Genomic DNA, 27,453 nt, shown 5'->3' with positions numbered 1-27,453 from the left:
TTATGAAACTTCTCTGGTAATTCTGCCATTTAGTCCTTAAAAATACAATTTCTGTGTAAGCGACGTTAAAGATTTATAATAATGTTATGCGTAATAAAACCCATGCATATTTTTAAAATATGCCATTGTAAAAAAAGTGTATTATTGTCGAATATATCAAACCCGTGACAAGCAGTAATTAACCTTTTTTAGGTAAAATCTAAAAATCCTATCGACTACTGTATCATTATTATATCATTATTCCCAACAGTATTTGGATGAGTAACGTTCAGTTTTGAAACTTATTGATTTTCTCGTATGAATATAATAGTGCAATTAAGTTGCGCACCTTTTATATTGTTCTTTTCCACCTTACAATTTGTGCGCAATTTAAATTTAATATTTATTGGTAGTAAAAGAGAGTTGCATGTAATCAAAGTAGTTATTCAGAGAGCGCAGATGCTTTTTGTTTTTAAAAATGTAAGCTGCATCGTAAAACTATCTCTCTTTGCCTTTCCAGGCGGAAATGGTTACCACCACCACTCCGAAAGTTGTCACAGGGTAAAGTGGATAAAACACAACCTACAGCATTGGAACGACCACCACTCAAGAAGACTGGCTCTGATAAGAGAATTAAGGTAAGTGTAATGTGAATGTCGCTGTTGTATTTTAGCGTTATTATTATTTTTAATTTCCGCGATACTAGTAATGTAATAGTTATGTTCGAAAATAAAACAGTAACACTGTACCTTGTTTATTGTGACCTTGCAGATACACTTTTTTTTAAGTTAACAATATTCCCTCGCATTTTCTTTTCAAAGCTATTCCATAACATATTTTCATATTTAATATCACATACACCCACGACGAATTTATTTATATCTAGAACTTCACAGATGACTGCCATGTTATATAGGTATTTCAATAGTTGCTTTAATCTTTCTTTCACAGCTTTGCTAATTTTAACCCCTTCAATGACAATGTTTTAATTAAATACGGTGTAAACTACTAAACTATTTCATGATTGAGCGTTATTAGGTCAATTAATGACGATGACAGTACGATTTTTATGTTTATTATTATTAGCACAACCTTGACAGGTTTCTCACAATGTTCATTTTTTCATGCTTGTTGACCTAATAGTAAATTAAATTATGTGATGTCCCTGTTGGGTTTGGAACTTTGTATATTATCAGCAAATTTCCGTTTTTCTGAATCACTAGACTTTATCGGGTTTTTACTTGTATATGTTCGCAAACCACACAATGACTACGTTATTCCATCGTTTACTTTAGGTGCAGACGTTACATTAAAGTTCCCTTTAAATATTTAGAAATGAAAAGAAAACTTTTCCGTCGTTTATCGTCTTTCTTAGGGAGTGTAAGTTATGGAATAATTTCCTTTTACTTCGTGTTTACCTGATACGTTTTCCTTTATTAACAGTTTATATTTATAGGTACCGTCTGACATGGGCAACAAACCTTCAGTCTCCGAGGGTGAGGACGACGAAGACAGACTGCATTCGTCGTTGAAAGGTGCAAAATCCCTGGGTGCAGAACTGACGAATGGAGGTGGAGAAGACGCCGATGAAGAGGTAGAACTACCACCTCCGATGAAACCGATACAGGAACCCATAGTGGTTACTTCAACACCACCAGGAGTTCCAGATATCGAAGAAAATCCTTGCAAGAGGGTAAGGTCATGATTAATTCTGCCACCATTTCACGTCATCATACACATGTTCCCATTAATAACCTCCATACTTCATTGTAACTTTTCTCTTGCCTCTACAGGTTTCTAGTCTAACTTTAAAATCACTAGAGGGTGCGACGTCTGCAGATTTGGCTGAAATTGAACAGATTGTTAAGGAGAGAATGGTGCGGATCTCATTTTTCAAATTGCACACCTCTTGTTATGTTTTTGTATTTTTTAGTTTTGTATTTCTGCATGATCATTTTCTTCTTGTCGTTTTCTTTCATCTAGCGCTAACATAATTCAGTGCCGATCATTATGTATTTCATTTGATTTGTCTAAACGACTATGGAATGTTATTGCACATCTTGAAAGCACTCATTTTTACTAATTTATAGTTTTGCATCATACCATAGATAGATGGTTTGTAATCTTTAGTTGTATTTTTTTAAGTGCTCCACTTTCAACAATATCGCACTCTCTACAAAAATGTGGCGCCTTAACGTATACGAATAACATAAAGGTTTCCAATGTAGTCCAAGTGTGTTTAGAAAATTCATTGCATGATATTAAAATGTCCATTTGTGTCACTTAATTGCTTAAACCATTTTTCGAACAATTTCATAGCTAATAACACGGATAGGTTACGCCCATTTATTTTAGAGCTCTTTAATAAGTTTTGTAATCTGCAATCTTTCGTCTAAAGTAAGTTTTATTATTGAAAGTGAAGCAATCGTTCAATTTGTTTTTTGTTTAACATCCAGGTACCATATAACTTTTTTTTTTGCAACGTTTCTCTTAAATCATACCTTTTTCTCATAACTATCTAAAACATTTACAGGAGCAGATATCAGAGAGTCAAGAACGCAATTCGGGGTTGCGGGACACAAAGTCAGCTGACGGCATTTCTGAGTGTGGTGACCCGACTCATCGTGAATTATCGGCACGTAATTCTTCAAACGAAGCAACTGCGCTCCCGCTTAGTGGTGACGAAAGTGATAAACCGTCCGAAGACAATGTAGATGGCGGTAAAAAGATAGAAAGTTTGTTGAGAAAGAGACAATTTGTATTACAAGAGCTTGTGGATACAGAAGAAGCGTACGTGCGTGATTTATCTTTGATTGTTGACGGTTATATCGCCACAATGAAGGATCCTGAATGCGAAATCACTATGCCTGACGACCTCAAGAATGGAAAGGATAAGATGGTGTTCGGTAATATAGAAGCCATATATGACTGGCATAAAGAGTGAGTATTGGGTGGCTGGGAGCTTCTTTAAATTGACATTTTTATTGTTGCAGTACTTTTCTAAAGTCTCTTAAGAAGGCGGTAGAAAATCCTACAGAATTAGCACAGTTATTTAAGAGGTATGAACGCAAGCTGCATATATATGTAGTTTACTGCAAAAACAAGCCAGTTTCTGAATATATAGTATCAGAACATTTAGAATCTTATTTTGAGGATCTTAGAGTTAAATTAGGTCATAAACTTCAGCTCTGTGATCTTTTGATCAAACCTGTTCAAAGGATTATGAAGTATCAGTTGATGTTGAAGGATATTTTGAAATATACTGAGAGGGCTGGGCTTACTGCTGAGGCTGAACCACTTAGAGCAGCTTATGAAATGATGGTTATTGTGCCAAAAGCAGCAAACGATATGATGGATGTGGGTCGATTGCAAGGATTTGATGTAAGTATTTTTTCTTTAATTCTAACAAGAGCATCCATCCTAATTACGTATATATACACAGAACTAAGTTTTCTTCGGTGAAGCAATACTACAAGAGCGACTATAAGTTGTCTTAACAATAAACCTAGATATACCGAAAGGGCAATAAAAACATGATCAAAGGCAGTCATTGATTTTTGAAGATTTGTCTTTGTCAGATTACCGACAATTTGAAAGTTTGGGTTGAAAATGCAAAGATCAGAGACATATTTTTAAAAATCTATGACCACCTTTGATCGTGTTTTTATTGCTTTCTCAGTACTATCGTTGATACTAATTACAGGATTGCCAACCTATAATTTAAGTTGTAAAGTCACAAACAATACAAACTAAATGTATTACATATTTTAAAAAATGGGGGATTTTACATAACATCTCTTTACTACTACGTACTAGTAGCAAGATTGAAATAACCATAAAAGGTTGATTATTATTAAATTCATGATTTCGTAGTGTTACTAAAAAAACATCTTCAAAAAATTAATAGGGAACTAATTTTCCGGGTTCAGTGAAAGATATTTTTTTTATTTTCCACTGTTTAACGATTAGTACTTGTTGATGTGATTAATATTACGTCATATATGATAAGATCTTATCATCACTCGTAGGCACCTTAGGTTCATTGAATTGCCACTATATATTTTAAACCCAAACGGGAATTAATAGAACGTGCTTTTGTGGATTTCCTTCCTCTTTCATGCGTAATCGCGCTAAATATGGGAATGAATGAAATACTGCTAACTGATCATGGAAATTCACTTTTATTGTTAAGAGATTTCTTACAATCGAGTTTGATAAGAAGTAAAGATATCGTAAAAAGCGGTTAAGAATTCCTTTTTTTTTTGGGTAGGTTAATTTATTGATTACTACTAACCCAGGGAGGTCATGGCACTTGAATCACTGACTCTACCTGTATGCAGTACATTACAATTGTAGAATTCTTGCGTCATTATATGTAACAAAAGGTAACAACAAATCTAACGTGATATCCGTTGTCCTTGATCGTGGTTTATTACTTATGATGACGTATTACATCCGAATTGTATTTCTTTGGATGGTTCATTTAAAACACAGGAAGCGCATTAAAACACAACCATTAAATTAGCAAAAAAAACAGTACTTCATTAATTGATTCGATTTTTTTTTTATTAGGGTAAAATAACAGCACAAGGAAAGCTACTTCTTCACGGCCTTCTAACATGTACCGATGCGCAAGGCACCGTTGTTGGAAAAAACAAAGAACTACAAGTGTTCTTGTTCGAACAAAGCATAATTTTGTCGGAAATCGTCGGTAAAAAGACACAGTTCACCAGCCCACAGTACATCTACAAAACGCACCTCCAAGTAAGTATTTGTTGTTGTTTTTAAATAGTACTCCGTTATTTATATTAAAATCATCCATATAGGCGAACAAAATGAACTTGCACACAGACGAAGAAGGTTTTGTTTTAACATCAACGGATCCACATAAACCTCCGCTTGCTATTTCTTGCCAAGCCGCTTCGCAAGACCTTCAAGAGCAATGGTTTGCAAAAATTAAGGATATCCTAGAAAAGCAAAAAGACTTTCTTAAGGCCATCCAAAGCCCAATCGCTTACCAAAAAGAGCTTACTAGAGAAGCGTGAGTATATAAGCTTGCCTATTTGGATTTGGGCTCGATAAGTTTGAACTAACTTTGGTTGTGATTTTTTTTCGTTAAAGATACGAATTGTAAAATAAATGTTGAAATGTGAAACGTCTGTCGTTTTTTCAATGGACGTTTCATGTTCGTTGCTTGTGATCGAGAAATGGTGAGGGGACAAAATTATTTAAGTTCATTCAAATTGAATGGATTATAACCTTGATTTTATTCTTGGAAGTGTTGTGACTTGCTTTGATAATCACGTGACCCTTCTTTCAATTTGATAAATTGTAAATGTACAATAACACTTATGAATCTTGCAATTTTCAAGTAGGCACTTAATCTATTTCTTCGCCGGTAATAATCACAACTGTGTGCTCTGCTCCATTTACAAACAACTTGATAGATTAGGTTTCTACTCTTCTGTTGCGAAACTTGCGTTTACGTCGTTTAGTTACGGAGGTAGCGTTAAACGTACCGTTTTTTACTTACAACTTTTCTTGCTCAATTGATGCTCATCAATAACCTTTGATGTAGTTACCTACATGTAATTTTTTTATTAGAACTTCTGTTTATTGATGGGAGGGATGTTGAAATCAAAATCTGTTGTTAATAATCTGTACAAACTGTATTGTTGGGAGCACGAGCGTTTTCATTTTCATGTCACGCCATGGATATTTGAAAAATGCAATCTACTACTTTATAAGTATGAAAACCAATAATACTCTATTCTACACATAAAAGTGAGATATGTGTTATGTTTACTGTATTCTTAATTGTATTAATTATAAGTTGGAAATGTACATAGAATGTATGTTTGTACATAAATATATTCATTGATAAGCGATGATGGAATACAAATTTTCAATAGAATAAAATATGAAATTATGACGCCAGTTTTTTATTTTCATTTTTTTTTTTTTTTAACCTAAAACAAAATTTTCTTTTAGTTTAGTTTATTTTAAAGTTCATTTAACATTCGCTTATCATTTCCTGTATTTACTTTATAACCATTTATTTTACAATTTTTTAGTTTGATTACCAGTTTGCCTTTGCTTTTTAATTTGTTAACCCGCTGTGACCAAAATTTGAATCATCACTGACGACATCAAAATTCATGAGATTCAAACAGTTCGTGAAGATTCAACATTTTGTCCTGTTTTTAGTTTGGTGGTTGGGTTTGAGTCACTTTTAGTTTTTTTCATTATAATAAGTTTGCTTTATTTTCGTAATTTTCCGTACAGTTCTCTGTCAGACGCATCTACAATGTGGGATCCTAGTCCTCTTCGGAAAACCGTTTCCATTCCATTAACGCCTGCTTCGACAGATTCCGCTAAGCACCGAAAAAATTTACATTACATTCATAAAGCAAATACTATTGGTATACCTTCCGAAAACGACCTGGCAGACGCAAGCGAGAGTAAAGTACAGAATCATAACAAAACAAGACTGAATTTCTTTGAAGGATTTAGAAATACGTTAAGATCAAAACATAAAAGTGATCCCACTACTTTAGAATTACAGAAAGAAACTGACAAGAATGATGTGCAGAGGAGATGGTCTGAAGCTAACCAACCCACGGTAAATACATATTTCTCTCATTAAAACTGCATGATCTTTTTGAAACTCGGAATGCGTAAGATCTGTAAATTGTGTCATTTGTAAATCGTGCCAGATTTTTCAAAAGTAACTACATAAATCTTGATGTTCACTTTGAAAACTGACACCATGACATGACAAATGTATAGTAGGCTTCTTGAGCATTCAGTGCATGTTCTTATCAACTTTCTTTCTTGTCTCTAGGTATCATAACAGAGAGCTTGAAATACCAATAAAACTAACCATAGATGATGGCTGTGATACCCATTTAGTTTTAGTTATTTATCAACAAATCTGTGTTAGTCTAATTATTACAAATTGACATGGAGATTTTGGAAATCAACTTAAAAATGTGGTGAGCATGTTTGCAAGCTGTCTATTGCAATAAATTATTTTTTATTAGTGTATGCGTTATTTGTTTCTTCATGCACATTCTCATGTCACTCATTGCAACTTGTATTTCAACCGTCGATTCCATTGCTCCATTTATTTCATTGCACCTTGAATATTAACTTATAGTTACATATGTGTTTACTAACGCTTAGCGTGTGTTAGTAACTAGTGTTTGCGTGACTTGGTTCAATTGATGTATATAGTTTAGTTCTCACAAACATGGGATACATTTTAATTGGTAAAACGATTCTAAGTGCTAATATATCACGTGACAGGTAAGTTAATTTTTTAAGTTACTGTACTGTGGTATCCAATGAATATTAACTAAATTAAATAGCGGATATTTTTTAAATTGTAAAATTAAGTGTTATGAGAAAATGGAAAAAATATAAACGAACTTAATTAAACAAGTTAGGCTATATTTAAAGACTAATATTAGTACTGAAATGGACATCTTCGACCTTAGGACGTCACTTACATGTTTTAAATGTCACCCCGTTTTATATATATTTTATACGAAGATAAAAATAGAGACTGTCTCTATTCTTTACCCTTTTTAAAGTAGTTATAAAAACATTTACTTCTTGAGTTTTATTCCCTTTAAAATCCTAATTTTTATGCTTTGTTAAATATTTTCGTGATACCACACTTGTGTAATACTTTTATTCAATTTTATTCGATAATTTGTGGACACATGGTATTACACACTACTTTCTATTTTATTTTAATCGTTGCATATATTACAATTTTCTTCAATGCACATAAACAAAAAAAACTTTTTGAAAAAATAATCAGTGATTATGCTCGCTGTGCAGTCACTGCAGAGAATTTTTAAATAATAAAGGATACCGGGTAATGATTCGTTTTTTATATGTACACATTTTTTCCTTTAATTATTATTTTATGACAAAGTCACAAAAAGAAAAATTGTAAAAAGTTCAAAAAGGTTTTAGGAACCACTCCTACGTTTTATTTATCTAAAATTTAGCTCTTAAATAAAGAAAAAATAAAATTCAAAAATTTAGGGGAACTAGTAGTTACAGAAAATTCTATTTATTGTAATTAGTTTCACTAGACGAAAAAAAATCCTAGTAGAAGGATATTATCGTTGAAATTCATTAAGACAAATTCAAGTCATGTTTTCTGCCATAGTACTGTGAAAGTAAATACAAAAGAATTGCACCACAAGTGGAAAATCAAAGAAGTGTTACCTGTTACACAGAATAAAAATATTTCGCTGAGCTAAATTGAACAAAATTTGTTTTTCAATTTACAAAACCGAATTCTTCTAAATACGAAAAACATGTAAATATTTGAGGAAGATAAAAGAGTCTGGAATTTTGTGAAATCATGATAGTCTGTACAAATAATGCTAATTTTATTTACCGACGAATGTAAAAAAGTTAGCGATACTGGAGTATCAAAGATCAATATTTGGTCTTTAAAGGAAGAACGTACCCAGTACACAAATACAGTCAAGGTAAGGGCTAGAATATTAAGTATAGTTTTGGAAATTTTATTCTACCCTATAAAATTTTATTGACAATAACGAGACGGACAGTAGTACAATGGTAAGAAATATTTACGGCTCACAGCAGTTCACCTGAATTTGTAGGAGAACATTTAGCAGGTAGTAGGTAATTTATGGTCATTTTCATTCGTAAGTAATGATGGTCCCTGTTCGGACCTGGATTATTTTGCTTTGTAACATCTAGGCATTACTAGCACGCGACAACTTCAAGTTGTAAATATCTCTTACTATTGTATTGTTATTGCCAATAAAATTTTATAGGGTAGAATGAAATTTCCAAAACTGTACCAGATTATTGAACCATTGTTATACCAGTTCACTTAACCGAACCAGTGCCGTTTATTTAAATTTACTGGGAAAAATAAGTGAACCCGCTATGGAGGAAATTGCTAGTGAAAATAAAATTTGATACCGATGTGGAAGTCCGAAAATACTTAGACAATGTATTTCCTAAATCATTAATAGACCGTGGTCTATAATTCAACCATCAGAAGAAGAATTTGAAATGATAGATTAGGTTTTTGTTCGACAGTCAGCGAAGATCGATTTGAGCATCTTATCTAATGTTACGTTTTGTATTTTTGTTCTTTGAAAAATTTATTATTCACATTATAGTAAATTGGAAAATCTCCATAAATGTCGTGCTAAAATTTTAACCAAGTAGCTTTGTTATATAATGATAAATAATAAACCTAAAATAATTGGTGAAATTAATGTGACAATAATGATTTATGAATTCGCATGACAATAAGGTAATTATAACTAGTGAATTTTTCTTATTGTATTCGTGCTTTACTTAATAACTAAACGTAGACAAAAAAAGTAAGAGGGTTATGAGACCATGTTGAATTCACTACTCTCGTCTTTTTATGATTTTGTTATAAAATAATAGAGAAAATATTTAACAAAGCAAAAACAAATGCATAACAATTTTTTTTTTTTTCAATTTACTTTGAACTTATAATTTATAACAAAATCGGAAACCAAACCTAAGCTTACCGGTGGATCATGAAGTTATATCTCGTCGTACAGAGGGCAATCTGAATTTGTATTCATTGACACAAAGTGAGGTTCAACGGGATTTATGTAAGCATGACTACAAAGAAATATGGCAGAATTAATATTTTTAAGGTTTACTGTCATCTAACACAAATAGTAACAGTACAAAGAGGGTAACATTTTCGTTAGGTTGATTGAGCCTTGTTTTCTTTTTTTCCCCCATACAGTGGTAACATAACAACATCAAAAATATGTTTTAATAAATCGCCAACAGTGCAGTTTACAATAGTAATTATGAATTTTAGTTGACGTTAGTTTCGTTTGAAAGTGGTTAAAATACATATATTATTGATTTATTTTCAGTCAGAAATAAAATTGTAAAACAGTCTCATTATTGCCTGAAAGCACTGGAATTTCGAATAAGTCGATCGTCCTATCGTCGTATTATTTAAAACCAAATCGACCGCACTGTCTAAATTTCAAATCTAAGTAATAGGATGTGAAATACGTGGGAAATTTGTAAGAAACCATTACTGAAAGTAAAGCGCTTTGTCAGTAGATGGAGCGATGTGCAAATTAGCCAATACTAGCACGCGATACTCGTAGCGCGTGGTAACGGAGACAGAGATATATCTCTTTGTCTAACATTTTCACTTCCAGTAATTTTACATATGGACTATTTTTGAATAAAAAAATCCATTACTAAAAGATAAAACTCAGAAATCCGTCGTTAAAAATGTTGCCTTCTCTGCTCATCGAGTCAGCCACAGATGCAATTTTTGTACTTTCCGATTGAAAAAGTAGATCCCTCATTTGTGTCCTCGTCTACCTATTGGCAGTTTTATTAAATAGATAATAGAAACTACTGGACAGATTATTGGAAACTTCAGGTGTGTTTTCAGATTATACTTACAGAACAAATAGATTTTTTTAAATTATTATTATGGTTTTATTCTGCTATTCTACGAACCTAGTTGCTATGTAAATGCGTTCGTATCATCGTCTTTATGATATACATAACATAGTGAAGCGATAAAGCGTTTGCCTTGAAATTTTTTTATCCAACACCACTTATGAAGTCATAATCATAATAATACTCGTCGGATTATGGGGATCCATAAAACACTAGTGGAATTAAAATTATGAAAACCAGTTTAGAAGGAATCCATTGAACGTCAAATACATATAGATAAATTTCGTCAAACAGCAATCTCAGACGAAATCACTTGAAATTGATGTTAACATTGATGTTAAAAGATATAACTTTATTTGTTTCATCGATTTCTACTTTATCAATACCATTTCCGCTCTCATTAAATTTTCTCTTCTCAGTATTTACCGAAGTGTTCCTTCTATTCCAGAATTTACCCCCAAGATTTTTTAGCAATATCAATCTTACTTGAAACAGATTCTTCAGTGTAGCCACGGTCGATGATTTCCATCGGTTGTAACGTTGGTAAGGTCGGCTCCAGCATTAAATAATAAAGTTGCCGAAGTACGTCACGTACTGTGCCCTGTATACGACTCTACTTCTGGTAACTTCAAAAAAGCAGGGTATTCTTGATAACGTGTAATGACCACTCGCTTGCACTGTGCAGTTTTCATCATTATAATATAAAAATGATCTGCTGTGAGAAGTATTCTTAGGTTATAAAGACATATGTTCTATAAATTTCTGCACATTAAGAAAAAATCTTCCATAATCAATCAAGCAATGGAAGTTGTATCTAAAAAAACTGTAAGCCAGTACAGTAACAATATTGTTAGATACCAAATAATGTCAATTTCATATAATAAGTATAGTGAACCAAGACCTATAAGGTTATATGGCCATCATAAAAGTAGTTGACCGCAAATAAATACCCCCTTTGTGTAGTTCGCACTAAGCTTACCGGTTGGCAATAAATCACCTTCTAAACATTTCTTGCTCATATTTAACAGGGCCGGCTTTCAAAGCGAGTGGTTATTTCGGAACCCTCAGCGGCTGCAGGTAGTAAAGAAATAGTGGAGTGGTGGATTTTCATATTTAGTGAAAGCCGCCCCTGAACGAAACCACAAGAGCCGGTCGAGCTGCAGTGGACACGTTATTTACGACCCTAAAACCTTTTCTATTGTAAACAACTTAACTTCGACACAATGGGATGATTTTATGATGGCCATATAACCTTATAACTCTTGGTTCACTATATTAGTCTACATCAAGTATGACGATTTTTGGTGATTGCAGTTTATTAATAAACCCAGTACCAAACCTGATTTAACCACGCAGAACCAACTAGTGGTTATAGTTAAAAACAATTGTAGCTGAAATAATATATTTTATTGAGAAAATGCCGTGATTATTCCGCAGAAAAGGTCGTAAACAAATATTTTAAGTGCTTTTAGGCTGCTTTATAAATAAACTTTATTATCTTGGTGAAACAAGTAAAGAACGAAACAAGATTAACAGGCTTTTGTTCGGATTTGTGCGGCGCGAAACTGAAAGTGAAAACAGTTATTATTAAAAGGCACAAGGAGTTCCGGTGTTGAAGATAAGTTTGTAAAAAGAAAACTTTTTTAATTCACTTGTGTATTTTGCGCTCTTAAGTACATAAGAAGCAAAGAGTTTTACAACGAAATAACGTCACCTTAAAAATCAGCAAATACGCTGCTCACGAAAGAGTGTAAAAAAGATAAAAAAGAGAAGAAAACAGCCCACGTACGACCGGTGCTATTTTTGTCATTTTTGTGTAGGGAGAGGTTTCTCGTCATCGACTTTTCTGTTCGTTTTAATCTAAAAATAATTACCCTAATTTGGAAAATGCGCTAACAAAAATAGGGCTTTATTAACATTTTAAGAAAGGTTCAAATATGTGAGCAAATGTACTGCTTTGTAGAACAACGTTTTGTTTTTCGTTTTATTTGATTTCACAAAGTACATACCATACATATCTACACACGTTTATCGTTCTTTTAAGCTCATATGTGTCATGGAAATATAGTTCTTGGAATTATCATTTCATGTCAAAAAACAATTTACTACAAATATGACCTCCAATTTACAATTATAGGTTCACATAAAAAAAGTTATTTTTGGATGCATGAGTAACGCTTAAGAGTAGTTAGTTAATAATTTTTGTTTTACTTTATTACACGTTGATACTCCAAAAAATGTCAATCATTCTAGAGATTTTTGGATAGATTATGTTCAAACAGTTATGTGAAAGATTTTAAACTTTCAGATAAATAATTTTAAAAAGATATATGTTTATGGTGACAGATACTGTTATAATAAATTTTTCAATTACTTCACCCCCATTAAAATGTTCGTCAGTAAAAAAAAACTTACTAATGAAGCACTTCCTATAAATCGTTTGATAATTGAGAGACAAAATGTTTATTTTATAAATTTTCAGGTGAACATAAGTCATTTTAATGCTAATATACGTGATGGTAATACTTTATTCATAAATTAGTTAAATAAATGTATCTCTGTAACACATTTTTTTTCTAAATCTTCGGATTTCTTACGATATCTCAAAAACTGAAATAAAAACAGTTATTTTATTGTTTTTTTTATATCTGCGCAAAATTTCGTAAATTAAAAAGAACCTTTCATCAAAATTTCACCAATGAGATAGTTCCTTCATTATATATTATCAGTAAGGAACACATGCGGTTTTTTCTGCTGTATGTTGCTGGTTTATTAATTTAATTTTTTGAAAATCGGTTGTTAAAAAAGCTTTTATTATAATAAAAACCATTATACCAGTGGTGTGCTTTTGAAAAACCCGCTTAAACGTCCGTCGTTTTTACACAATTCTGAAAACTAATTACTGAAAGTGAAGTCATTGTTTATTTATAATACATAAATATCTTACCGCAAGTGAACAGTAATGATTTAAAATATTCAATTGTTTAGAGGTCATAATTCAGGTTGGGTTGAATTAAAATCAAATTCATGTTAGAAACAGTTAACTAGGTCACACCATTTATTGACCGCACGAAGTCTACAGTCACGTTATATTGCCACTGATCATTAATTTATTACCCACACAATTATCTTATCTAGGTTTGCATTCTGCTTATTTGTTGTTGTTGTTGTCGTCAAAAGAACGTATATTAGTTGTGTATATTTATTTTTTAATTTGGCAGCAAACCTAGTGTTAATATGAAATTCTGGACACCTGTATATTATTTATTAAAAGATTGGACAGTGTCTTTAGTCTAAAAACTTTTAAACCAGTCTTAAGAACTTATTTAGTCCATAGTAAAATGTTATTTTTTGGGAAAATCGTGAGAAACAATCGAAAAAATAGCTTAAATTAAAAAAGAAAACAGATCGCTGTATTGGAATAATAGTAGGTGCCAATGTAACAGATCATTTGTAATTTTTACTAGATAACGCTTAAAGTGTAAATCTGTCTGCCGTCTGTCTGTCTGCGTGCCTGTCGGTCGTCTGTCTGTCTGTCGTTTGTATCGATTTTTATCAGATAACCTACCAGATCAATCGTTGGTAAAACGTTAACTTAAATTTATCTAGTCAACATTGATTTTATAATTTTTCAACGAAGCTGAATTGGTTGGACTGTACTTCAGAGGCTAAAGAAATTCTGTCGGTATAACCTTAGACCATTTTTTAAGACTTGTTGCACGAGCTTTAAAAATAATTATTTTAAGCAAATTGCTTATTCACTTAATGTTAAAGTGGTATCTGTATGTAATAAAGATAAACGTCCCCCACGAATTCCATCCCACTTGTAACGACTTATCAAAAAGTGTTCAGACTAAGATAGACTATGGAAATATTTTTTATTTCTTTGATTAAAGCAGTAAGCCCTACAAATATCAATGTCAACAAATCGAAGCCACAACGCAAATGATATACGGTTGGAAGTTGGAACAACGAATGAATAAACTTTTTGCCGTCATTGAATCGTCCTTTGCAGTGTTCGGCAACCCGTCATTCGTGAGTCAGAAAACAAACATTCAAAATTTAATTTGGCAAGTTTGAATTTTGGGTTTCATCAAAGAAATGAAAAATATTTCCATAACCTACGTTAATCGAAAAACTTTTTGAATACACATTGTCGGGAATGTTCAAAACACAAATGTTTCGATTTTTTCTCACGGCTGCGAATGTTATAATGCAAGGGTTTTCTAAAGAATAAAATTTATATGTTTTAATTTTTGTATATTTACACAAGAAATACATTTTTACGTTTTGTTAATAAATTGTTGTCAACTCAAATATATCAAAAATATGCATTAACTGAAATGACTTAGTGTTTTATCTAAGTTAAAGAAAAAGTAATAATGTATAAAAAAAATTCAATAAGTATACATACTCAAATAATTTTAATCAAATCAAATTTTATCAGCAGGTTTTTTTTCTTTCTTTTTTTTTAATTTTGGTCATTGAATCATTTCATATATTTTTCTTTTTTAGTGTTATTTTCTTTAATTTTCACATTGTTTTTGTTGAACTTAAATATTATATTTTTCTGTAATTGTATGTAAACCTCTACGGAAATAAACTATTATTATTATTTTGTGACGTCGGATTTCAAAAAAGGACGACCAGAAAATTTATGGAAAAAGCAAACTGGCGTTACTATGAACTGATACATCTAGTTATTAAAATTCAACTACATGTAACAGTAAAGAATTATATGTACAAGGATTCAAACTGACATAAAAGTGATATAATTGAATACATTTTTTTAAGTGACTTGATTGAAAAATACGGTTTGATTCTATTTTGTGGCAAATTCTACTGAACTGATTTATTCCTCAATAGTTAGAGTCATAATAAAAAAAAAACGATTTATTCAAAGTTTACGTGTAGAAGCAATAACAGAGCAAAAACACTACGCAGCATGATAACATTATTATGACTTTTTTCATTTTGGAACCTGTCCGGTTATGTTTGTTTAGTTTAACCAGATTTAGTAAAAAAATAAATGAACAGTTTTTAAAACAGGAATTTAATTTTAGAAAAAACATCGAGAAAAATATTTGAGAATAACAGTCGATTTTGTAACGCTTTCTACCGAGCGAACAATGAAAAACACAATAAACGACATCCATGGATTTTTGAAGACTTGTCTTTGATAAAATTTTCATTTTACAGATTAGGAACCGTCCATTTGAAAGTCTAAGTTGAAAATGCAACGATCAAAGACAATTTTTCAAAAATGTATGGCTGCCTTTGGTCGTGTTTTTTTTATTGTTCTCGGTAGTATTTGTAATGGTTTTCAAGTTAAATAATTAAGTGGCGCAAGATCTGCTCGTAACATGACATCCATCTAACGCGGGGTGTGAGACGTAGAAAAAAATTCATAAAAAATCAGTGCGATAAAAAATTGGCAACAACTCCTAAATCTAAATTTTACATCTTACTAAGGGCGGTAAAAATTTTAACTTTTAACGCACCCGATTTCGGTACACGCCGAAGTTCTAATATGAAACGAATGTTATATAGATTCTTGTATTGGTTTAGACTTGATGTGCTACAATTCTTGAAAAGTAAAAATTTTGTCGTGTCAATTTATGCCAGACATTTACTTCTCAAACTTTTAACTCAACAAAAACATTCCTTCTTTGTAAGCAAAGATACGTCTCATATTTGTAGTACGGGGGTTCACAAAATTCTTAAACTGATTATTTTTTCGCATGATTTTATGTACACTTAATCAGTTTTTTGGCAGTACATTCGGGGGCAAATTCAAAAGGGTGTCATTACTAAAAAAGATGACGACTCATCATTCAATTTAATCCGTTTGATTTTTTTTCTCGAAGTGATCAGACAAAACATCAAAGTAAGGTTCATATTTGAATTTATATTGTAATACGAGAAAAAAATTACTAAAACATTTAATTTTTACATATTTTACGTAGCTTATTGTCGCTTTATAGTAATTGAAAATTATGTTTGTTTTTTATTGAACTAATGTTGTGTACACAAACACACCATGATATATCAGGTTATGTTAGAATAGATGCAGTGGTCACGTGAAAGCCGCATGAATAGACGTTGCCAAAGCCCTATTGATTTTACACTAGTAAAATCAGGAGAAGCACGAAAACTATCCACCTATTCAAAATAATAACTCTGCGTGAAATTTAACTTGTTCGTTTGTTGCAATAAAGTGACAAATCCTAGGCTTCAATTGAATTCAAATCACCAATATCACAAATACACATCTCCGCTTAGCAACAACAAGAATGTCCTCTAAAAGTGGCTTCAAGACAAGTGTTTGCTAACCAATAGGAATAATAGGCTGGTTGTTCACGCCTTAATCACCTGCTTTTTACTATCTGTATTTTAAAATCTAATAAACTAAGTAAATAGCTGTGAATAGTCCTAATTATTACTTGTAAAAAACTTGCACTTCTTTACCTGTAGCTAGAAATCATCATTGCACAACAATTTCAAAACACAGTTTTGTAGCAAACGTTTATCATTAATTTTTAGTATTTATCACTGAAAATTTTTGCAGTGCGACAATCATATTATGGCACCAGGAACCCTAGCGCGTCTAACCTGTGAATGGCCAGATCTTGTCGTAGGCGAAGTGGTTACCATAATACGTTATGACACATCTCATGGCTACTTGGTTCACACACAAACAAGTTCAAACGAAATCTGGCTACCTCCCCATGTCTTATCAAATTATAACCGAAAAGCGTGGACATTTCGCTTTAAAAAACACGCAAGAAGACCCCCCGATGGTTTACCGCACGACAACATCATTCACGAAACTCCTCCCGTACCAGAATTCCGCGACAAACTAAAAGACGTTACCGTACAGTGTGGTACCAAAGTAGTCCTAAAATGCCGAATCAAGCACTGCGGTCAGAACCCAAAAGTTAAGTGGAAAAAACTGGAACCGAACTTGTGCATTCTACGAAATGAGCGTTTTATGTTTGGCCAGGAAGACGAGGGCGTCGCGATGTTGGTCATAGATAACGCCAAATTATCAGATTCAGGAACGTACAGCGTTACAGTGTCCAATGAAGCTGGAACGTGCCAATGTTCGGCCGTTTTGACCGTCACTGACCCGTACCCGGCCTTGCAAGAACCGAGAATACAGGTTATTTCCTGTTCTAGTGTGTTGTTAGAATGGGAAAGTGACTTCTATCAGCAATTCTGGGTAGAATATTGCCAGTTGGGCACGGGAGAATGGCTTTCACCGAACGATAATGGCGTTATCAATTCGCAGACATACACAGTGGAGCATTTAATTCCTGGAGAGACGTATAGTTTTAGAATAATCGCTGTCCAGAACAAATTGGTCAGTCTACCAAGCGTAGCTGTGACCTTGCCGGTAGCAGATACTTTGAGATGGCAGCAGGAACAGTTCAGGAATCGCTACATCGAATTAGAGGAAATAAGCAGGGGACGTTTTTCCGTCGTTCGACGAGCCAAAGATAGAGGCACCAACGTGGAAGTTGCTCTCAAACAAGTGACCAGGAGGAGGCAGGCTCAGCATATCACCCAATGCGAGTATAGCCTCCTTGCAGGAATGCAGCATGTGAACATTATACGATCGATGGCACTGTTCGACAACGCGCCACTACCTGGATTAGACACCATAGTACTGGAATTGTAAGTTTTTAATTTTTTTTTTTGATACTCGTTAAAGATTGCTTTGTTGTTTATAATTTCTTATTTTAATGTACAGAGTCAGAGGACCATTACTATTCACTTTTATCTGCGAGCATGACGAGTACACAGAGGACACCGTTAAAACGTATAGTCGCCAGTTAATGTCTGCTTTATCGTGGCTCCATCAGAAAGACATCTCGCACTTGGATATTAAGGTGAGCACTTGTATTTATTGCTTAGAAGATACTTCGTACTTCGAATCACGTCTGACTATAAGCTTCCGCAGAAAATGGAATGTTGCAATCACGCGCCAGTGGTCAATTTCATGTTTCAAATCCCAGACCGAATACACAGCGGTGTAATTATTTTACCCACACCATAAACATTATATTGTAGCATTTAACGTTTAATACTTAAGTGTACTCTCCGTCAAAAATAATATTAAGCGTGAACCCACAAAAGTTTCGCCATTAGATTTTGATTACTTATTGATTATTATTATCAGAGTACACAAACAGAATTTTAAACACGCTGCACGAAATCATAAATGGGGAAAAAATTGCTGCATTTCTTGTTATAACAACAACATAATTTAATTTAAAAATACTCAAAACAATAATTATTATCGACTACAAAACCGAAAGGAGGAGAGAAACTGAAAGAATAATTTTATACCACGTTTCATTTTTGTGTTGTTTCAGTGTTACATATTTCAAATACCAAAGAGCCAAAAGTACAGCTTTACAGATAGTCTTATTTTTGAGAAACACTATTTCCTGTGATCCACCTCTTTGATACTATACTATCACAAAGTAGGTACAGTAAACACAATATATTTTTATTTCATTAGGGTCCATTCGACGAATTTCATGTTAACTTATAAACCATGAAAAAGTAGGTCCTGTTTCCATATCTCTGTCATTTGGTATACATAATATCCACTCACAACCACTTTACAGATTATGAAATTCGAGTTGAATTTTAAGAATATCCTCTAGATGATAGACCGATAACCATAATTTGCCCACCGAGCTACTTTTCTCAACGTTTCAGGACCTCTAGAGTACGAAAAAAGTGGTTTCCCCTTTCCGTCTGTCTGTCTCGATTTTTATTAGACAGATAATCTCCGAAACTACTGGACCGATTGTTGTCAAGTTTTGTATGTATACTAGGAATATCTTAAAGTGATAAAACATTAGACTAACCAAAATTTGGCTAATCATCCCCATCAACAATTTAATGACGTCCGTTCATTATATTGCATAATTAAGATTACCAAAATTATGTTTTGGGCAGATCATGGCCAACTCAATCTAACTCCGCTGCGCTGCGAAGCGAAGTGTCAATGGAGTTGGCCATGGGGCAGATAAACTCATTCAAATCAAACTAATTAAATTTGTACGTGACATTCTTTAGATATATACATGAATACTCGAAATTAAGCGTGTTGTTACTGCTGAGAGGACATTTTTCCCTTTGGCTTCAGATTTAAATATATTTTATATTGTCGGTAGTTGTGTTGTGTCCCCTGGGGCGTTTACTTTATAGAGCTTACCACAAAACAAAAATCGCAAAATCAAATGTTATATGTAATTTTTCAAAGAAGCGGAATTTAAAAGGATTACAAACGCTTCACTTTAAAATTGATTCGTGTACACAATTTACTACACTTCTGCAACTGAATTTTTGGAAAAGACTTAAAAATAGTGTAATAACAATTTTGTAACTAGTTGATCTTAGAAACCACACAGTCTATTATAATAAATAATTAATTGAGCGCCCTATAACAGAGATGCCGTATTGAAATTTAGATGTGGCCCGCTTCTCTGATTACGATTTTACGTTTCATTAATTTCTTTTTCATGATGGCTGTAAATGGTTGTAAAATTCAACGTTATTAGAAAACGCTAATATATGTACATTTAATTTTTTTACAAAAAAATTAAACAGTAAGCAATGGTCCTATGAAAACGTGAACAACGCTTTTTTTTCTGTGAAAATTACACTTAACTGTAATAATTACACCGGAAGATCAGCCTTAAATCATCAAAACAAATGCAACTAAACTGCCAAATTTCAAATATTTCACATTAAAGTCACTAGACAACCAAAGTACCGCAGTTCAATGTCCCAGTGTGTAAGAAAGAGAAGTACCTATAGCCCCTAGAAAATACATAGTATCGTCACCGTGGAGCAAACCTGGCGGAAACTTAACAAAAACAAAAATTATAAACACCATTTGACAGACCGCGAAATTTAAAATGGTTTTATGTTGGATTTAAAGTTTGTAGTTTATATACAAAATATGGAGTTTTAATTTGAATAAAATATAAAATTTAATCAATAAAATCTTATTTAATAATTATTAGTTATATTAATTGACAATTAATTGACTTTAAAGAAAAAGACCACGTGACAACAACCGTTTACGCGCTGTCAACTCTCTGCTGACACAATTTGGTTCCAAACCAGGGGAATTTTTTGCGTTACCAACTGCATTTGCTCCACTCGTACAACAATGGATGACGGTAGAGTTCCCTCAAACATATTTGGCGTTTATGACTTCACACCAATTTGACTCCCATTATAATTCAATAGGCCGTCACAATCGGATGTCTTAAATCCGCTCACCGATACCTACCTGAAAAGACCTTTTCTGGTAAAAACACAGGGCAGGACTGAGTTTTGCATTTACCGACAACTGCGCCTTTCGATTTTTTTATTTTAAGTAAAAACAAAGTAACTTTGTACTCAATCACTTTTTATTACTGCAAATTAGTTAGAATTTTGATATACACAACTATTTACTTATTAACACTACTTATTAACTGCTTATTTACTGATCGAAATAGTCACTGTCATCATCACTCGACTCTTCTAAATTAACAGTTAACGCTTTTATCAACCGTGTCCTGTACTGGTCTTTTCCTGAATTTATTCTTCAAGAAGGCACTGTGTTTTGTAGCTTCTGCTACAAACCGCATTTCTATTTACAAAATATGTTTTCGGATCATCGGCAAAATTTTTTGCTACAATATTTCCAAAAGTATTTAAAAATAAATTGCTACAAAAATACTAATTAAATGGTCTATTATTATTAATTTTTATTTATTTTTCACTATTTACTGTAAGACAATAATTTTTAAAAATTTTATTTATCTATGTATTTTTTATTAAAAAAATTAAGCTTGATAAACCTGTTTTTATAATTTGTAAATAAATTTAGTTGTGTTATTACACTTCTTTTCAATTTTTGGAGGATATGCAACTGCATATCTCTGCATATATTAATAAAGTTACAGCATATTTGCATAAATTTCATGCATATTACATGATCATATTTCTCAAAATTTTGCTGCATACTTTTCGCTCTCTAGTCATGTATTATTTTTAATATAACAGCAATATGAATGTACCCTCTGGATTTGAAACAAAGGCCGGTGACATCGTCAAAATTATTTGATTTATCAAAAAACTTTGTGGACCAGTTTTCTATGATTGCGATCGTACTTATTAAAGATTTTATGTTTTTTGCTTTCATTATCTTAATAATATTTTCAAATGTGCAGAATAATGATTAAATAATTAAGGTACGGAAGAAACAAAATTACTCTTAGTTCGCGTCTCGGCCGTCCCTGGCACGTGGCATGGTTTACATTTACTAAGCTTTATGAAGGGTCGGCTGTAAAGGACTTTAAACGTCAAAGCCATAAACGCCTTATAGGTTTGAGGAAACTATACTATGTATTTCTAGGGACTATAGAAGTACCTTGCGTTGCGCGCCCTCATACGGTCACAAGACAAACGACCACCCATGAAAACGGGTCAGTAAAAATAGCGAGTGGTCTCTACTGATTGATATCTATACTGTGGTTGAGCCTTACGAAATTGAATAGGCAACACACAATACGTTTTCAGAGCTATCGATGATGTTGACAAAAAACTGTTTGATTTTTGAATAAATAAAAATAAATCTTAATGTGTTATTTCCATCAGTTAATAATCTTTCGTATTTAAGCTAGAGCAATAACCTTAAGGTTTCTTGATATTTTTCACAAAATTTACAAAGCTTTACTATGTTTCATGTAGAATGTATGTGTGGGTGTTTTTTGGTCAACATCATTAAATCAAATCGCTCTGAAAACGTATTGTGTGTTGCCTGCTCAGTTTCGTAAAGCTGTCCATTCTATACTTTCATCATATGGACTATATATTTTGTCCACTATCCATGTGCAGTCTTTCGTAATATAAAAAACATTATAAATTGCATGCTCCCAAAATCAACTGACTCATGTAAACCTTTAAGTTCAAATTAGTGAAGATATTACCAATCTTGTTTATTTATTAAATATTAAATCGTTTAATTAGAATTCATCAGTTCATTCCTTCCAAAAACTTAATCTCATCATTTTCTTAAGGACATATCGTCTAAATCAATACGAAGTGGTTGTTAGCATTCTCTTGGAATTCATGTTTAGCTTATTTTAAGTATACATATAAGTCATTTAACGGTGCGTAGCATTTACAGAAATATATACTCTTTAACTAACAACTACTGTTTAAAGCAATTATCACAATTACCGATTACTGTCAGGTCGTAACTGTAAAAAGTAGAATACGAGAAAATAACTTTCAGATTCACAATTTTTCAAAAAGAGAATTGCATTTGTCATGATACCACCAACAAAAACATTTTTTTATTGTTCAAACTTGACCCTGTTAAAGTACCTTCAATCAAATAATTACTAAGGGGAAGTTCACTTCGATTTTGGAAACCATGCTTTCAAAATTTTGAACAAAATTACAGTAGTTGTATGATCATGATTCATGACATTCTGAATTGTCCTCAATTCTTGATTTTCTTTGCCTATCTTTGCAGAAAGCGGTCTAATATGTATGTTAGCTGTACTATAAGCGTTTCTTGGTTATTTTCTAGACAGATCTTTTTCAAATGTGACTTAAATGTAAAGTATCAGATTTTTTTAATGAAATTTTGAATATATAAACAATAAGAACGCCGATTAACATTTAAAAATCCATCCTGAATCAAAAGTCGCAACAACTGAAAGATTTTATTGCCGGAAGATCAAAGTCTCTTGTATGTTTGTGATGATTTATTCATAATTTCACACGCAAAAATGGGTATCATCCGGTTTCATTTTTGTGGTCAACTTCGTGAAAATTAAAAACTAAAGTGTACAGAGTAAGCGTAAAAAAATGCGGGAGCCCTGTCCCTAGTATCAGATATATTAAGCGGATTTTAAAAATAAATGACTTTTTTTTAGTATTTCGTTTTGTTATTAAGTTTTTGTTTTGCCGTTCTTGACAATTTAATGTGACATCTAACTCAGTACTGGAAATAATAATAACATCAGACGATCACCAGATAGTTTCTCACGCAGCACGCACATTTATTTTTTATTCGTTCGTGTTCTGAAATAAGAATAACGAGGGATAATATAATTGAAACGCGACAAATTTGTTTAATTGCATTCATATGGGGCAATTGAAGATATTTTAACAAATAATCTTCAAGCTCCCATTTCCCCCAATAGCGTGTACGCAAGGTTGATACAACTTTTGTCGATTAGAGGGTGTAGTTCTAATATTGTAAATAATACAAACTTGAAAATGCCATCAAAATCACTTTAAAAACTGTACGGAATAGTTCGTGTAATATTTTTTATGCCAAAGAAGAAATCATGTTTTGTTTTCTTGGCACTTTACAGCTCAGAATACGTCTACTACTTCTTTCGATGTTGTATATATACATAGATAATAGATACATTAGCATTAGGATCACGATAGGGCTGGGATAAATCTAATGAAAATTTTGGGACGAAATTTCGAGTCCGTAAATGTACAGAGTTTTTATAAATATTTCTTACATCGTAGGTGACTTAAAAAAAATTGGTCAAAATTTATTTAGCCAAAACTTCTCTCAAATGTACAGCAAATCCAGCTTTTTCGAAATATAAGATTTGATTTAGCGAATTTTATTCTTTTATGATAATCCTTATATACAGGGTTTCTATAAATGATTATAGGGTCGAAGTACGTCATGGAAGCGTACCGCCTATCACTTATGTGTATTTTACTAAATGCCCAAAGACACACGACAAATTTCACACGCATCTATATAACTGGGGGCCTAAATGCTTCATATCTTATGTTTTTAAAAAATAAAACTTACGATAAAAATAAATAAATTTATTGTGCTTAAACATAACAGTAAATGTTGAAAATATTCACCATATTGTTCTCAAGGCACATGTTCCCTCTCTTTTTCTTATTTTCAAAGATGTTCTTTAATATCCTTTCGTTAATGCTTCTTCAGTTTCCTGACTGCAATCTTGTGAAAAATGTTTACGGATTCTGCTCGAGCCATTGTCTCAAATCATCAACAATTACCTCAGATACTGAAGGTCTTCTAGGAGATTTCCCTTTGTTGACACTGCCAGTTCGAACAAATCTGTTGATTACAATTGTATTGCTGAGGCGTTTATTTGTTTAAACTCCATGTTCACTAAATTAAGAAAAGTAAACACTTCGCCAATTTAAATTAATATATGGACAGAACCCTCCTATCTATACTTATTTTGGTACACAGTACCATGGTACAAGAAGACATGCCATGATATTAATAATTAACTTATGTAGTGAGTTTTTAGTTCGGAACGATATTTTATAGCCTTCTTTTTATAGTAATTTTGAAATTTTAACAGACGGTTTCCCAAAATACGTTAAATTATTGTATTGTAGTGTTTTTTTTTAACTATTGGATATATTAGTCATGAGAAAATTTTTTGTTGTTTCTTTTTAAGCATTATTATTTTGATTCTATTAAGTTCTACGTGAAAATCAGTATTTGATAACGGTATTGTCAACCGTAGGTTACATGTGACATTAACAAGTAAGAACTGTCATAATGAGGCATAATTTCAGCGAAGCGGGATTTTTGAAATCCATGGCCAACTACGCCCTTACAAAATCATTTATAAAACCCTGTACTAATAATAACAATACCATATTCCCAATTGTAAAAAAAGACATCGGCTCATTCATTAATTTTTTGAGGTTTTTTGTATAAATAATTCTAAAAACTGAGTGCACTGATAAATCACATTCACAAGTATAGATTCATCATATTTTGGTTATTTCAGAGGGGATTTATTCGGCAAAGTTTGAGATGACGTAATCAATTTTTTAAGAGGGGATCAACAAATAAATATTTAATAACGATTTACCATGCTTACGATAATCTTAAGACGTTTGCAAGATTTCAGAGAATTCGGTTTTTTTTTTTTTTTTTCAAAATCTGTTTAGAGGAAAAAATCAAGACAGATTCGCTAAGCACAAATGTAGGAGTATGTTATTTTACAAAATTTAAATTACATTTACTATGCAAAATTTTAAGGTGAGGTCACCACATTGTTGGTGGGATAATTAGATACATTTTGGGTAACGTTTTACCATCTACACGATATTCCCCGACAATCAATACGGTGGTTTCGGAGATTATTTATACATACAATAAAAATCGACATAGACGACAGACAGTTTCGAAGGACGGAAACGTGAGACCTATTTTTTTCATATTCTAGGAGTCATGAAATGTGGAGAAAACATGAAAGCTTACGTTGTGAAAGCAAAAAAAATATATATTATTCTATGGAAATAAAACAGTGCATCAAAAACTGTATAACAAACTTAAAATATATATTTGTAGGACCCTGACGATAATTCACAAATAACTTTTTCATTACTTCTATACAAGGGCCTTAAGTTGCCTAGAAATAGTATAGTAAATAGTTAAAGAGGATGCAAAAATACGGCTGACTGTAATCTTTTGAATTATCTTTACTATTACCTCCATTAATAACATTTTTTTTGCGAATTGAACATCCTAACTTCATAATATAAACATAATAATGTTTCCTCAATTTCAGCCTGAAAATGTGATGGTGGATTTATCAAGTTCCTCCCCTGTTTTGAAGTTAGTAGATTTCGGTGATTCAGTGAACACTTCCAAAAGCGTCATATTGCCACCGGCTTGTTTGGAATTTGCTTCGCCTGAACTGGTGCTGGGCCAGCCGGTCGGAAAACACACTGACTACTGGGCGACCGGCGTATTTCTCTACGTCCTTCTCAGTGGAGTTTCCCCATTCCTGGATGATTCAATGGAGGAGACAACTGCCAACATTCTGAAATGTGATTATTGTTTTCCCGATGATTATTTCAGAGAAATTTCTGTTGAAGCCAAAGATCTTGTTCGTAAATTATTAGCACTTGTCCCGTCGCAGAGGAATAGCATGGATCAGAGTCTTACATCCGCTTGGATGACCACAGTAAGTTATAATTTTAATGAGCATTAACGACTCCTACTAAATATTTATTTAATAATTTATAGGAACAAAAGTCGGTGGTTATACCTTCCAATCGATTGAAAACGTTCATGCTTCGTAGACATCCCATAAACTTACCCACTACACCCACTAGTCCAGCTAATTCTGAACCAAATACTTATAAAAGTTATATATAATTGACGGAAGTGATCTGGATTAGTATACGGAATGTGATATCATTGTTAGTCGCGATCATATTTTAGAATTATTTCATTTACTTCATAGCATGTTTAGTGTTTTTTATATTAGTGTGATTGTTAATTTATTCATGTGTAAATATTATATTTTAACTACTATTATAACATCATTATTACAAATTTGTAAATAAAGAGACTGCTCAATTTTATTCGGACTGCGTGTTTATTTAATCTAAAAATCATATTTGTTTTGTTACAAATGCATTACATTCTACGTCCCACCTTTTCAAAATATTTTATATTACGTAACTTAATAGTCGGTTGTTTCAATTTTTGATTTATTGTGTCACTAGGAGTGGTCAGGAGATTCTCAGATAACGGAGACTCTTAATTCTAAACTTATCAGATGTGTCGAATTTCATGAGACAGACAGGAAAATGTGTTTTACCACACATTAGGTGGGTTGTGTAAATAAGGTGCGGTCAACAAGAAACGTTGTCAAAATATCTCTGGACTATCATGTCTCATCTTTGTCATGGTTTACTACTCGCAAAAATAGCAAACTGATTACTACAATTGAAGATTTTTTTAAATATGTCCAATCTTCATGATTTGGTAATATAGACAATATGAATTTTGCCATCTCGTGTTTTTTCGGAACTACTCGTCGCCGATCACATTTTTACAGTATGAGAGCAAAATGGGGATCCGTTTCAATATTTTGTTCTAGAAATACCTAACTGAATATAACCAACACATAACTTGCACAATATTCTTCC

At 32.5% G+C, this 27,453-nt stretch overlaps 1 protein-coding gene across 5 annotated transcripts in view; it reads left to right on the top strand.

Annotated features, from left to right (window-relative positions):
- Window positions 1-26,883, top strand: part of LOC135128144 (triple functional domain protein) — a 180,400-nt gene extending 153,517 nt beyond the window's left edge. For 2 of the 5 annotated variants that reach the window (XM_064055028.1, XM_064055029.1), the window contains exons 19-30: window positions 500-617; window positions 1,436-1,672; window positions 1,773-1,856; window positions 2,513-2,919; window positions 2,973-3,360; window positions 4,552-4,743; window positions 4,806-5,020; window positions 6,265-6,601; window positions 17,024-18,132; window positions 18,209-18,347; window positions 26,082-26,480; window positions 26,543-26,883. In XM_064055028.1, coding sequence (XP_063911098.1) covers window positions 500-617; window positions 1,436-1,672; window positions 1,773-1,856; window positions 2,513-2,919; window positions 2,973-3,360; window positions 4,552-4,743; window positions 4,806-5,020; window positions 6,265-6,601; window positions 17,024-18,132; window positions 18,209-18,347; window positions 26,082-26,480; window positions 26,543-26,674 — 3,757 coding nt within the window. In that variant the 3' untranslated portion in view covers window positions 26,675-26,883. Of the gene's footprint in view, window positions 1-499; window positions 618-1,435; window positions 1,673-1,772; window positions 1,857-2,512; window positions 2,920-2,972; window positions 3,361-4,551; window positions 4,744-4,805; window positions 5,021-6,264; window positions 6,602-6,823; window positions 6,975-17,023; window positions 18,133-18,208; window positions 18,348-26,081; window positions 26,481-26,542 lie in introns of those variants that run through there. The other 3 variants (XM_064055031.1, XM_064055032.1, XM_064055033.1) reach the window with 3 other exon arrangements.
- The last annotated feature ends 570 nt before the right edge of the window (window positions 26,884-27,453 follow it).

The sequence above is a fragment of the Zophobas morio genome, unplaced genomic scaffold (genome assembly GCF_036711695.1).
Source record: "Zophobas morio isolate AGI-343-1 ecotype UQ-CSIRO unplaced genomic scaffold, CSIRO_AGI_Zmor_V1 ptg000012l, whole genome shotgun sequence".
Lineage (NCBI taxonomy): Eukaryota > Metazoa > Arthropoda > Insecta > Coleoptera > Tenebrionidae > Zophobas > Zophobas morio.
The sequence above is the reverse complement of the archived record's forward strand: the minus strand, read 5'-3'. Positions and strand labels throughout refer to the sequence as shown.